This window comes from Myodes glareolus, chromosome 2, assembly GCF_982192425.1.
Source record: "Myodes glareolus chromosome 2, mMyoGla1.1, whole genome shotgun sequence".
NCBI classification, from domain to species: domain Eukaryota; kingdom Metazoa; phylum Chordata; class Mammalia; order Rodentia; family Cricetidae; genus Myodes; species Myodes glareolus.
This window is the reverse complement of record NC_142027.1, coordinates 74,932,790-74,946,292: the sequence shown is the minus strand read 5'-3', so window position 1 is coordinate 74,946,292 and position 13,503 is coordinate 74,932,790. Positions and strand designations below refer to the sequence as shown.

The following is a 13,503-nucleotide window of genomic DNA, read 5'->3' as shown; positions in this document are numbered from 1 at the left end:
ACTGTGTGAGAATACATTTAGTTGTCTTTGTTTTGCTACATAAAGTGAGCATGTTTCAGATTTCCATGAAATCTTACATGTTTCATATTTCCAGGAAATCTTACCATAGTTCTATAATTGCAGGTCTTGGACTGTCTCCAGAGAGATTATGACAAATACTCAATGGTGTTTGGCTGGGAGCTGGGATGCTGATTGTGGTACTTAAGAGTCAAAGAGATGTCTGTCCTTCCCAACAGTCAATGGGTTATGGTAACTTGACCAGCACTAAATACTAACCTACAGAGATATCAGTTGTCATAACAGAATTTAGACCATTTGCCAAATCAGTTCCATGGACACTGACAGCACAGATACACAGACAAATGTGAGGCTGGAGGTAGTGTACATGATCTCATAAAACCACAGCACAGTAAGCTATTAAATAAAGAGTTTATATGTATTTACATATGTAAACATATTTATATGTTACTATAAATAATAAATAAAATGCTAGCTCATTCTCCTTGCAAAATACAGTGTTAAGGAAAAATTCAGTAATTATACTGTAAAAGACATACAAAACTTATTTTTAGATGAACAATGTTCACAAAAATACAGGAAGGTTAAATTGGCAGATGCCCAAGGAAAGAAAAGTTTTGGAAATAAATCCTCAAAATAACTCACACAAGTATATTGATTTTGGATAACTCAAATTTACTTTGGGTAATAGAGCACTTCATAGTTTGATGATTTAGTGTAGTGACTTTGACTGTAATAGATATATTGATTCTAGTTTACACTTTGTAGCTATTCTCTAATTAGCTTCTAAAAACTCCACCTTCATTTATGACCAACATTATCACAAGCACAAGGCATTGTTATCACAATTATCTATGCAAAGTTACTGGTGCATATACCATATTCTTTATTCTCACACTCATCAACACATTCATTTAGCCAACATTTATTAAGTAGCATAGGGATCTGCCAATCCCTGAGGAATGAGGACTGATAAGATAGGACACTGGCTATGTGATATGGAAAACCTGATTTGCAAGGAGAACAGAGAGTGAAGTGGCACATCCAAAGACTTCAAAGAACTTGAGAAGGCAGCAATGGAGGACATGAATATACATAAGGCAAGTCCTTCAAGGTTATTGGTCTTTATTCCAAGTGAGTGAAAGCCATAAAGGGAGGAAGTTTATATACAGTAGAGTTAGGACAGAATTTGGGCTCTGTATTACAGTTCTGTCTGACCTGCACACCAAGAACAGGAAGGAAGCCTTCATGGGGGCTTGGTTAAAATGCAGTTTTTATTTAAGCAAAATTCCCATGTCAAACGGATTGACTCAATAAGTGTTAAGTGCCATGGAAAAAAGGGCATTTGTCCAAGTTTGGTAACAAATAAGATGGACTTAAAAGTTGAGGAAGATGTTAGATTGAAAAGCCACTTCACATAATCTGGTCTGAGCTACTAAGTAAGTGCTTTTGAGGGAGATACGGAAACGTTAGAATTGGGAAGGTAAACTGACTTTAGTAACTTCCATTTCATTTGAACATCATTTCTTCATTGTGTGTGTCTTGGAACATCACATGTTGTCAACTAATATGTGATAAAGATTTGCTATTATAGGAGCCACTCTTTACTTGACTTTAGATTTTGTTTACTTTAAAAGTATGAACTCTTGATGAAAATTTATGCATCTGATTCTTAGTTTGTTTCCAGCCACCTCACTCAGTTGTCCTAATTAACAAATTCCTTGCCTAAAGGGAGTAGAATTTCTTCAGTGAGGTGTCTGAGCAGCAGACAGAGATGCAGATCTGTGTGAGAAGTCTCCCCAAAAGTTTAGCACACTTGAGGCTCCTGTGATACCATTAACAACAATAAAACCAGCCCTCGGCTGGGGAGACCACAGGCCCAGGTAAGGAACCTGCTACTATCAAACCTACTACATTGTGCAAAACACTTGTTTTGTCAAACTGCCCTCTAAATACTGCTTATAGTCATTGGTTAGTGCTGCTCCCAGTTCTCTTCACAGAAGCTTCTAATTACACTGGGGTGGTTAATGAAGGAACCCATGAGTGACTAAACTGCAGACAATACGTAATGCTGGAGTGTTCCTCTGTATTTGGTAGAGTAATGTCACTCCTCCAAAGCTCAGGAAACATCATAGAGGACATGGGAGATGTCAGAAAGAATGCATGAAACAGGATGGGGAGATGAGGAGTAGAAAGATGTTTTCTGAATATGATATAGCAGAGGTACTTATGAAATCACTGTAGCTGTGTCTACTTGCACAAGACACGTCCAGCACTGAGTTCACTGAACTTTTATCGAGGTTGGAGGAGGGACCTATCAGGGTACTGGCAGTTAGTGGTTGTTGGGGGAGGTGGTGTCATCTTAATGTACCTACTAGACAGCTCTCCTTGTCAAGTGTGTAATGTCCTACCCATGTTCCAGCAAGAAACTCTAATAAAACTCACTGCACAACAACACACACACACACAGAGAGAGAGAGAGAGAGAGAGAGAGAGAGAGACAGAGACAGAGACAGAAACAGAGAGAGAGAGAGAGAGAGGGAGAGAGAGAGAGAGAGAGAGAGAGAGAGAGAGAGAGAGGGAGGGAGGGAGGGAGGGGAGGAGGGAGGGAGGGAGAGAGGAGAAAGTAGGAGAGGGTAGGAGAGGACCTGTTAAGAAGGTCTTCAGGTAGAGAAGGAAGTTGGGTGATGGGGCAGGGGTCTGAAAATGACTAAAATTCACTGTATAAGTGCATGGAACGGTCAAAAAAATAGAATGGAAAACAGAATATTAAAACCAAAATCCAAGACTATAATTGTACCCACCCCCTCCACACAGCAATCTACATCTGGTATTTGTGTGCCAACTGTATCATTTATCCTATACATGGTGCTTTATATATACAGGGGCCTCCTCAAGCCTTCCCCGTGCCAGTCGCTAAAACATAGTCAAAGCAAAGTGTGCCACTGTACCTACCTGTATGCTTGCCTGTACTTCTGTGGCCAACTGACCCAACTGATTGAGTACACACCAAGAGGCATTAAGCTAAGGTCAAATAAGGTCCCTCCAGGAACCTCTCCTTTCTCTACAATCCCCATAACCCTAGGGCCTCCAGCTTTCTATTTCACTGACTAGAGATGTAAACAAAGGAAGGCCTATGGTCTTGTGGGCTGGTACTTGGGCATCTGAGGTAGGGAATTACAGAATATCAATGCCTGCTCACTAAGGAGTGTTCAAGACCAGCCTGGGAACTTAGATTAGAATTCCATGATAAAAAATAAAACGATGGATAAAGTTATAGCGCAGCAATACAGTGTTTGCCTAACTTGCATGATACTGTGGATTCAATCCTCAGTATTACACACAAAAAAAGTAAAAAAAAAAAAAAAAAAAAAGAGGATGGGTGCATTTTATGTTATAATTGCTAAAGAAGCATTAGTAATTGATACTACTACTAATTGATAGACAAATTACTACTAATTAATAATTTATAACCTCGCTTTACTATGAAAGGTACTAAAAATTTGTCTATAAGTTATTTGAGATACTGGTTACTTGTCCTTGTAATCAATTTAATTCTATTGGTATTCTATGTAGACTATGGTTTCCGCTTTCTCTTGTCCTTTGTTCTGTAGGAAAGCTCTCCACCTCTCTTGTATTATATAAACACACACTCTGAAAGTTTCTCCTGACAGTTGTGTTTTTACATTATATTGTTAATACAAATTCTTTGTCTTCAAATAGGGTATATACAGAGAACTCACTTCTTCCAATAAAAGGCTTACATATCACACATTGCCTATTATTTTAAACTACATTCTCAAGTATAATCTGTCAATGAGTTGTACAAGACTGTATCACAGGGGTCATTGCTATATTACTTACAATACTGAAAACCTGCAACCATCTCACTAGTCCTCAGTAAAGACTAATATTTAAAATGATGATGGTCCTGTATCATAGGTGTTATCTAGCCACTACATACAGCAAAGTGAGTCCACATGTACTTACATGAGAAGTCCACATTTTGTTGCTAGGCATAAAATAAAATAAAAAATACGTTGAAAAGAAATACTCATAGTATTTCCTATTTTTACATTGATGAAATAAATAAATACAAATTATGAACACATACATCAGAAGAAATTGGGAAGAAAAATCTTAAAACTTTAGCTATAAAAATTAGCAGCCAAGGACAGGATGAAATAGACACATGAGAATCGTAAACATGCTACAATCTTCACTATTAAGCACTATATTGTCAGAATACTTTTTACACAATATCAATAGCATTTTAGAGTAAGCAAAAAACAAAAACAAGCTTTACCTGCAATTGCCTCATAAAGACCGCCTTTATACCCTAAATACTCATACTCCTCAAACCTCTGAGGCCCCTCACATAGAGCTCGGCACTCCATATCTTCATTGTAATATTCTCTTAAAGCTTGTTCAAAGTACTTGATGGCAGCTTCAAAGTCATCGGCCTCATAGTGTTTAACTCCTGCATTATAGCTCTCCTGCAAGGACACAGACACGGTCTTGTTTGTCAAGAGTGGGATGAACACAGACTCGGGATCATTTAGGAAGGTCAGAGCGGAATTTTGTGCCGCAGAAGGTAATGACAGGTTTTTTGATCTGTCTATTGTGACTTCCACAGGTTCAAGTAAATGTCAAAGAAAGGGAACCCATTGCATAACTGGACTAGGGCAGTGTCAATCAATCTATTTTCTTTCTGCACACACACATGGGGACAGTCTATAACCTCTCTGCTGTAGGGAAGGCATAGAGGATAGCAAAAATGGTTAGAATGGTGCCATCACTTCCAAGCTTTGGTCCATTAAATCTTCCTTCTGAAATATTTCTCTATCATTCTTCTTGGCAGTAATTTGGAAGGTCACATTGAGAAAGGTGAGGTCAAAAAAACTGAGGCAGAAAGGCCTTTCCATGTGGGATTTCAAATGATATTTTATTGTAAGAAGAATACTGTGGGGTTTTCAAACTCCAATTTGTACACTTCCGGTACAAAAGAAAATCCTCCACATTGGAAAGCAAGAGACAAATACTGTAGCCATGAATAACTCACACTAGCTTCACTTCTAGATGAAAAGTAAGTATGTTAAATATCAGGAAAGGCCATTGGCATCTATAGTCCTAGATACTAAAATGACTGAGACAGGAGGATTACTTGAACCAGCCACAGTAAAATGACACGACATGGTATCAACTAACAGACATCTAGAGAACTGTTCATCTAAGAACTAAAGAGTAGACATTCTTTTCAGCAATTCAGGGAACATTTTCCAAAATAAAACTTATATTAGGAGACAAATAAAAGCCTCAAAAATCCAGGAAAGTTGAAATAACATTCTGTATTCTATATGACCACATGGAATAATGTTAGATATCAACAGCCAGAAAAACTAGCCAAGTCTCAGAAACTCACTGAGATTGAACAATACAGAATTTGACAACATGTAGATTATTTATATCATACCTTCTTCCTGCCAAGCTCAAGAAACATCAAGTAATAGGGGGGCAGAAAAAAATGCAAGAAACAGAAATCATGAAGGACTTCGAAGAAGTAGTGTCTTGTAGGCATGATAAACCCAATGCACTCATGAAATTACAGTATTGGTGACTGCACAAGACCGACACAAAATCAAGTCATGAATTGGAGAGGGACACTTGTTCCCCCACCCCTAGCTAAGAAGTCATTAAGAGTTGATGGCTTCTAGAGGGAGGAAGAGCAAGCTTTCTTTAGAAATGTGGTCACTTGTAGGTAGATAGATGCTCTAGTGTGTAACCCATACCCATGCATATACAGCTGGCAGTAATTGGTCTCAGTGGCTTATTTATGAAGAGGACATGAAGGAGGGAGGAGGGAAGTAGGGGAGGTGATCATGGATCCAAGAGGAGTTGGATGGGAGGAATAGGGGTGAGTATGATTCAAAATCACTGTATGCATGTACGGCATTTTCAAAGAAATCAACAAAATGCTGCATTCAAAATAAACTACAGCACGAAACAGAATAAGAAATGTCTAGGGAACCTTGGAAAACATGAGCAACATTCTTAGCAATCAGAAAAAGTCATAATAAAACTACTTTAAGGTTCCAACTTACCCTTGTCAGTACGACCATCAGTAAAAATAGCAACAACAACAGCACAGGTTGGGGTAGGTGAATGTGGGCAAGGGAACCCTTATTCACTGTGGGTGGGAATGTAAGATACTGGAGCCACCCTGGAGATCAGTCTGCATGTCGCTTTAGAAACTAGAAATGAAACTGTCATTGGAGTCAGGCATGCACTCCCGACTATTGATGGATTCTGGGATAGGGAATCAATTACCTTCAGTTGTGCACCCACTGCTGGAATGACCAGTCTCCAACAGAAAGTTCCAAACCCTGGTCACGAGGACTGGCACAGTTAAACTCAGGGGCACAAGACAAATAGACATGAACATGAATGTGAGAAAGAGATGTGTATGTGGGAACCCACAGGACTCTACAGTGAGTGCACAGCTGACAGACCAAAAGGCAGATTCACGGGAAGTGTATACGTACATGTCCACATGGAGTAACCTATTGTAGAGCTGCAGGAACACTTGTCTTTTGGAAAAGTCACTGTCATATCTGTAAAAACCTTGTGAAGCCATGATTCTTCCCTTCAAACCCTTCTAAATGGGATTCGTTCCCAAAACACCTCAGTAGTATGAATTTTACACAGGCCATGAAATGACCTTGCTCTTTTCCATCCCCACACCATGTGGCCTTGAAGCTTGGTGGTCACTCTTTGTTCTAACAGTTAAATTTATGTAGAGTCAATCCCACAAATTACCTGCTAACAGACCAAATAAAAATTTCTGTAGAAGACAGGCACTAAACATGCTCCACCTTTGCTAACACACAAATCTGGGCATCCACAAAGCTGGTTATCACAAAAGAGATTAGATGAGGGGAATGGGTGAATCCAGAACTCAGGGAAGTTTAGAAACTTTATCTAATGGTTTGGAATGTCAGATACTTCCCCTTGAATGCTGGCTTTTTCCTGGGTCAGGTCACCTATTTCAGAGTACTACTTTGTCAGGTTCTACTTGCCCTTTTTGATATGCATGTTGTCATTGTCCTTGCCTATGGAGTATGTGTCTGTAAAAACTAAAAACCTCATGGAGATCAGCCCTTACTTACTCTTCCTCTTCTTCTCCTCCTCACTACTTCTACTTCTTCCCCTTACTCTCCTTCTTCTCCTTATTCTTCCCCTTACTCTTCTTATTCTTCCTCTCCTCCATGCCCCCTTCACTTCATTTTTTCCCCTTGCACGAAAAAATAATGAAGATACAGAAATAATGTACTTGAATTAAGTTTTATCCTCAGCTCCTCACCTGCCACAGACATCCAATTCTGAGCCCTGAGGGGGTACTGAGGCTGGTACTCAAGTAGGAAAGAGGGGTATACAAGGTAGGAGGAAGAAGGTAAAAGTCTGGGGTAAATGTGGTCAGTATTCATTGTTTTCATCGGGTGAAACTGTCAATGAATAAATTGCTAATTTAAAAATAAGACGTGAAAAATTCCTAAGTAAGAACTGAGGCTTCATGGAAGAGACAGATGACTTCACCGAATTTTAGGCTTCACCATAGCCTGATTTTTCTAAGAGAATTTTCATTTCTCTCAGTTATTGAAATTTTAATATAGAATATCAAATAGAGCTTCACCGGTGGTTACAATATTTCATAAGATGTTTTTCAAATGTGTGAAAGGTGGTGGACATTAAGACTGAACTTGATATATGAACAATGGTGCGATTCAGCTTGGAGCCAAGGAAACAGGTGCAGTCAGCTTTACGAGGCAGGGACGGAGGCCCCAGGACTCACCAGATGTCGCCTGGCCTCTCTGTCTACCAGCTGGAAGGCGTCCACCCCCGCTGTCGCTCTGTAGTCCTCTAGGTTCTGCTGCATTTCCATGTGCTCAGGGTTGGCCATGAAGAATGTGTGCGCTGCCTCCATGGCCTTTTCCAGCTGGTTCAGCTGTGGAAGGAAAAGACGCAATCAAGGGAATGTTTTCTAAACTTGGCTTGGAGAACTAAAGTGATCGCTCTGAGGCCTCAAAGTAAGGAAGTAGTTAGGATAGGATTCCAAGTAAAGCACACACACACACACACACACACAAACACATACGAACATACACAAACACAGACACACATATATAGACACACAGACATACACACAAACGCATACAAACATACACAAACACAGACACACATATATAGACACACACACACACAAACACATACAAACATACACAAACACAGACACACATATATAGACACACACACAAACACATACAAACATACACAAACACAGACACACATATATAGACACACAGACATACACACAAACACATACAAACATACAGAGACACACATATATAGACACACAGACATACACACAAACACATACAAACATACACAAACACAGATACACATACATAGACACACAGAGAAATACACAAGCACAGAAACACAGACACACAAATGCATACAGACACACACCTGTGACTTTTTAAATGATGAGACTAAATAAATCCTCCCTCATCATATTAGTTCTTTAGCTTTAGAGAACAACAAAGACAACAAAAAAAGGAAGTTGAAAGAAGCAAATTAGTCCAATGCAGAAAAGACGCTAACTTTGAAACTTGGATACTCATTAATGCAAAAGGGTGGATTACTTTTAATCATGTAAATAAGTGTTGGTGTTCATGGATGCCAAAGAAGAGTGATAGAGCCCCAAAGCTGGAATTATAGACAGTAGTGAACAGCCTGGACCAGGTTCTGGAAACTGAACTGAGGTCTTCTGAAAAGCCGTACATGGTCTTAACCATGGAGCCATCTCTCCAGCATCAAAAGTGAGAATTTTGAATAATTATTGTGCCGACATTCCTAAGCCTCTTCATGGTGAAATAAAGAGATATTTGTAACTAAAGGGAGTTAAAAATCACTCAATGCAAAAACACTTTGGTTTCTGCTTGAATTAAGGAGAATCCCTACATAATGATTCACTTTCTTCATACCAGAAAAGGAAACATTTATATTAGTTATTTTTATAATATAACCAAAAGAATGTTTGGTCTATCATAAGATATAAAGAAATAAAATCAGTTATCAAATACGTAAATATGAAGTCATCTAACATTATAAAACTATTCAACTGAGTCTTTCTCTAAAAAAGTAGCAAAATAGCCTTGTATTGGCATAAAAACAGACAAGTGAACCAATGGAACCAAATCAAAGACCCGGATGTCAATCCACACACCTATGAACACATAATTTTTGACAAAGAAGCAAAAAATATAAAATGGAAAAAAAAGCACATTCAACAAATAGCGCTGGCATAACTGGATTTCAACATGTAGAAGAATGGCATTAGACCCATATCTGTTGCCATGCACAAAACTCAAGTCCAAATGGGTCAAAGACCTCAACATAAAACCAACTACACTGAACCTAATAGAAGAGAAAGTGGGAAGTACACCTGAACGCATTGGCACAGGAGACCACTTCCTAAATATAACCCCAGTAGCACAGACACTGAGAGCACCAATTAATAAGTGGGACCTCCTGAAACTGAGAATCTTCTGTAAAGCAAAGGACATGGTCAACAAGACAAAATGACAGCCTACAGAATGGGAAAAGATCATCATCAACCACACATCGGACAGAGGTCTGGAGCTCCAAAATACACAAAGAACTCAAGAAATTGGACACCAAAAGATCACATAATCCAATAAAATATGGGGTATAGACCTAAACAGGGAACTCTCAACAGATGAATCAAAAATGGCTGAAAGACACTTAAGGAAATACGCAACATCCTTAGCTAGCAGAGAAATACAAATCAAAACAACTCTGAGATTCCATCTTAGACCTGTAAGAATGGCCAAGATAAAAAATACTGATGACAACTTGTGTTGGAGAGGTTGTGAGGTAAAGGGAACACCTCTGCATTGCTGGTGGAAGTAAAAACTGGTACAGACACTTTGGATTTCTTAGAAAATTAGATGATTTCTCAGAAATCATCTCAGAAAATTAGAAAACATCCTACCTCAAGACCCAGTAATACCACTTTTGGGTATATATCCAAAGGCTGCTCAATCATACCACAAGTATATGTGCTCAACTATGTTCATAGCAGGATTATTTGTCATAGTCGGAACCTGGAAACAACCTAAATGCCCCTCGACTGAAGAATGGGTAAGGAAAAATGTGGTACATTTACACGTGAAGTACTACACAGCTGAAAAAAATAATGACATCTTAAAATTTGTGGACAAATGAATAGATCTAGAAAACATCATATTGACGTAACCCAGACACAGAAAGACAAATATAATATGTACTCATTCATAAGTGGCTTTTAAGACATAAAGCAAAGAAAAAACACCTACAATTCACAATTCCAGAGAACCTAGGCAATGTGGACTCTAAGACAGATATGCATGAATCTAAACTACATGGGAGGTAGAAAAAGATAAAATCTCTTGAGTAAATTAGGAGAATGGGGGAGATAGGAAAGTTAAAAGAGGGGGGGAAGGAAGGGAGAGGAACAAAGAAAAATAGGAAACTCAATAAAAACAATTTTAAAAGAAGAAATACAAAGCCATAGTGAATTCACAGGTGTCTAGCCACTGCACTGTGGAAATACACAAACAACCAACTTCCACCACAGAAGATATATGCAGCCCTAACTTACGGCCTGCTGTCCTTACTTTTTCCCATTAACGTGTTCGTTTCCTTTTCCATATTAACTGTGGAACTTCTTTCTCTTAGCTATTACCTGAAATTAGGTCATGATGTACACCCAGAAATATTTTGGCCGTCCATAATGGCTGACTTTGGAGCTGCTTTCTTGTTCAATTCTAATTTTCTCAATTAAAAAAAAAACACTATTACATAGAAGTATAAAATGGGCATCTACATGCTGATATTTCTGTGGGAACCAAGAAGATGAACAAGTTCTCAATTGTGTAAAAATCCAAACTTACTGGTCAAGTGAATGTAGAAAAAGTTATTTAAAGGTTTGTGCTTTAGTCACATAGAGAGCAATGACTCTGCTCATCCCAAACCCCAGTAGACTAATTGGGATTTGTATGGATTAGCTGTTTTATGTGTGAATGTTTCAGAAGCAATAGTACATAATTTGTAAATGATGTATCAACTCGATGATGTGGGTGAGCTCCCATCATCAAAGCGTAGAATGTAGAGGGCCCATGAATACAGCATGTATAAGGATGCATCATGCTCTTGTGTGTCATGGCAACTGCCTCTGAGTAACAGAGCAACTATTAGTGATGAATTAGCATCAACACCCTGGACCTGCAGCCTGAGGCATGAACACTGTTTGCTGTTTATAACCCTCATTTCCCTTTCTCCCAAACCCATCTTGACTCAGGTGGGTCCACTGATATAGAGAATAGTTGTTCATTGTTTTTGTTTCCTTTTTGAAATATAACTTGTCCCATGAGGTCAAGCTTGAAGACTGTCTGAAAAAATACTTTCTCAGACCGATTGTGACAGAAAAAGAATTTCAGTATCATCGTACCCCTGTACTGGGACTTAGCACACACTGCCCTGGGATAGTCAAGTATATTTGCATGAATGGATTTCTGTGGAAAGGAACCTGTAACTTATTTATCGTTCTTCATATAGTCTACCTATGTTTCACATACACAATTATTTATGTAAAGAGAAAAATAAAGTGTCTATTTAATACATCAGCCAAAAGATGTTATGTGTGAGGGTAGCTCATATGCCATGATGTGCTAACGGCATGAGAGTGTAACAATGGCACCTCTGGAGTCCCTGTGCACACTCATGTTCCCGCTGCGGATAGTCACAGAGGAACATGGGTCTCATAACGGGTTCCTCAGTGGTGGCCGTCTAGTTCCCTTTCTTGGCTTTACTGTAGTGACTGTGTGCTTGCTTGTTTTCATTCCTTGTAACACAGTCCAGAACAGAACACACCTGCATATGCACATATGAAGGAGATTCTGCGACCTAACACTGAACCATAAAATTTCTTCGTGTGCTGCTCCTGACTTTTGAATTACTGTGAGCCAGTCCATGAAACTAAAACTGTCTGCCAGAGTCTATAAATTCAACCATCTGAGTAATCGTAGGCTGTATGTATTTGTACTTTGTTTTAGAGGGATACGGTAATAAAAGTACAAGTGATTATGCAAATGCTACATACAAGGCCATTTATTGGGTGGAGATTGTAACAAGGTCCCTAAACACCAGATTTTAGCTGAAGAATGAACTATCCACAAACCCAAACTGCATTTAAAGGTCCCACGTGGGATTTCCTTTAAGACACAGTTAGAACAAACCATAGCTAGCTATGAGGCTCACTCTGGGAAAGAAAAATTAACTGTGACGCAAAGAACAATTGAGGAAAGTTGAAGGGTTTGACAAGAAGAGGATATCTAACTCTGAACAGCCCACTGAGTTGCAGGAAGTGTGGGGAAGAGCGTCCTTCTGATAGCGCTGGCTCACTTCCCTCAGATCTTACAGAATGAGGAAAACTAGCCTAGATGTCCGGCTGTATGGGGCAGCCAGGTTGTGTAGAAGAAGAAATGAATGGTGATGGAATCAGCACCCTGTGAACATTCAGAAGTCACACTGCCAGGCTAGTCAGGGAATACAGTCCCGACACGGGTCATGGTCCATGTCTAGCCAGAGGACCCGGGTTCGAGTCCCGTCTGGCTCGCAGATAGCTAAGCGATCAATAAATCGTTATGAAAAATCGGGGGGAAAAAAAAAGACATTGCCAAGTATGCACGGAACGCGCACGCACCTTCAGGAGCCATCTACCAGCCGCAGAGAGACTTCAGATACAGTACCACACCATTCAACAACTTACAGAGTTAGAGGTATATGCCTTCGTAGTTTAACTCTGTTTAAGCAAATTTGCCCAGATGAGCTGATCTTACATACACTGTAAAATTTACTTGTAAATATCACACTCCAGTCACATACAAGTTCTTTACGTCGTTCACACGTGTATTTAGCAGTCGTTCATTTTGCACACTCTATTACACACCCAGAGAGTTGACGAAAAGATCCATGTGGCCCGAAGCAATAAAAGACCCCACTTTCTAAATGATTCCAGGAGGAGATAAATCTCATGTTAAAATGAAAATAATATATGCCCTTCCTGAGTGTTAAAAGGTATAAACGACCAGTGTTGAGTGGAGTGAGCATGCGTGTGCTGGCTGGAGGAAGAGTCCTATGAATAAATGCCTCAAGGGAGCTGGTGTGAGCATGCACATGCTAGCTGGAGGAGAAGACCTGTGAATAAATTCCTTAAAGGAACTGCAGTGCAGCTTCTTAGCTGGGAACTAAAAGCAGGGCATTCAGACATAAGGATGAGAGGAGAGGGATCATCTCAGGGAAAGGAAAGTGAACTGTACACGGGCCCTAAAGTGGAAAAGCCAAGTGTGTTTGAAAAGCAGG

General features: G+C 39.4%; 1 protein-coding gene across 1 annotated transcript in view; it reads right to left on the bottom strand.

Annotated features, from left to right (window-relative positions):
* The window catches only part of P3h2 (prolyl 3-hydroxylase 2), a 148,689-nt gene that overhangs the window by 27,777 nt on the left and 107,409 nt on the right, over positions 1 to 13,503 (bottom strand). Inside the window, exons 2-3 of the mRNA XM_048453908.3 lie at positions 7,868 to 8,020; positions 4,325 to 4,514 (exon numbers count right to left, since the gene is read on the bottom strand). Coding sequence (XP_048309865.3) covers positions 4,325 to 4,514; positions 7,868 to 8,020 — 343 coding nt within the window. The remainder of the gene's footprint in view (positions 1 to 4,324; positions 4,515 to 7,867; positions 8,021 to 13,503) is intronic.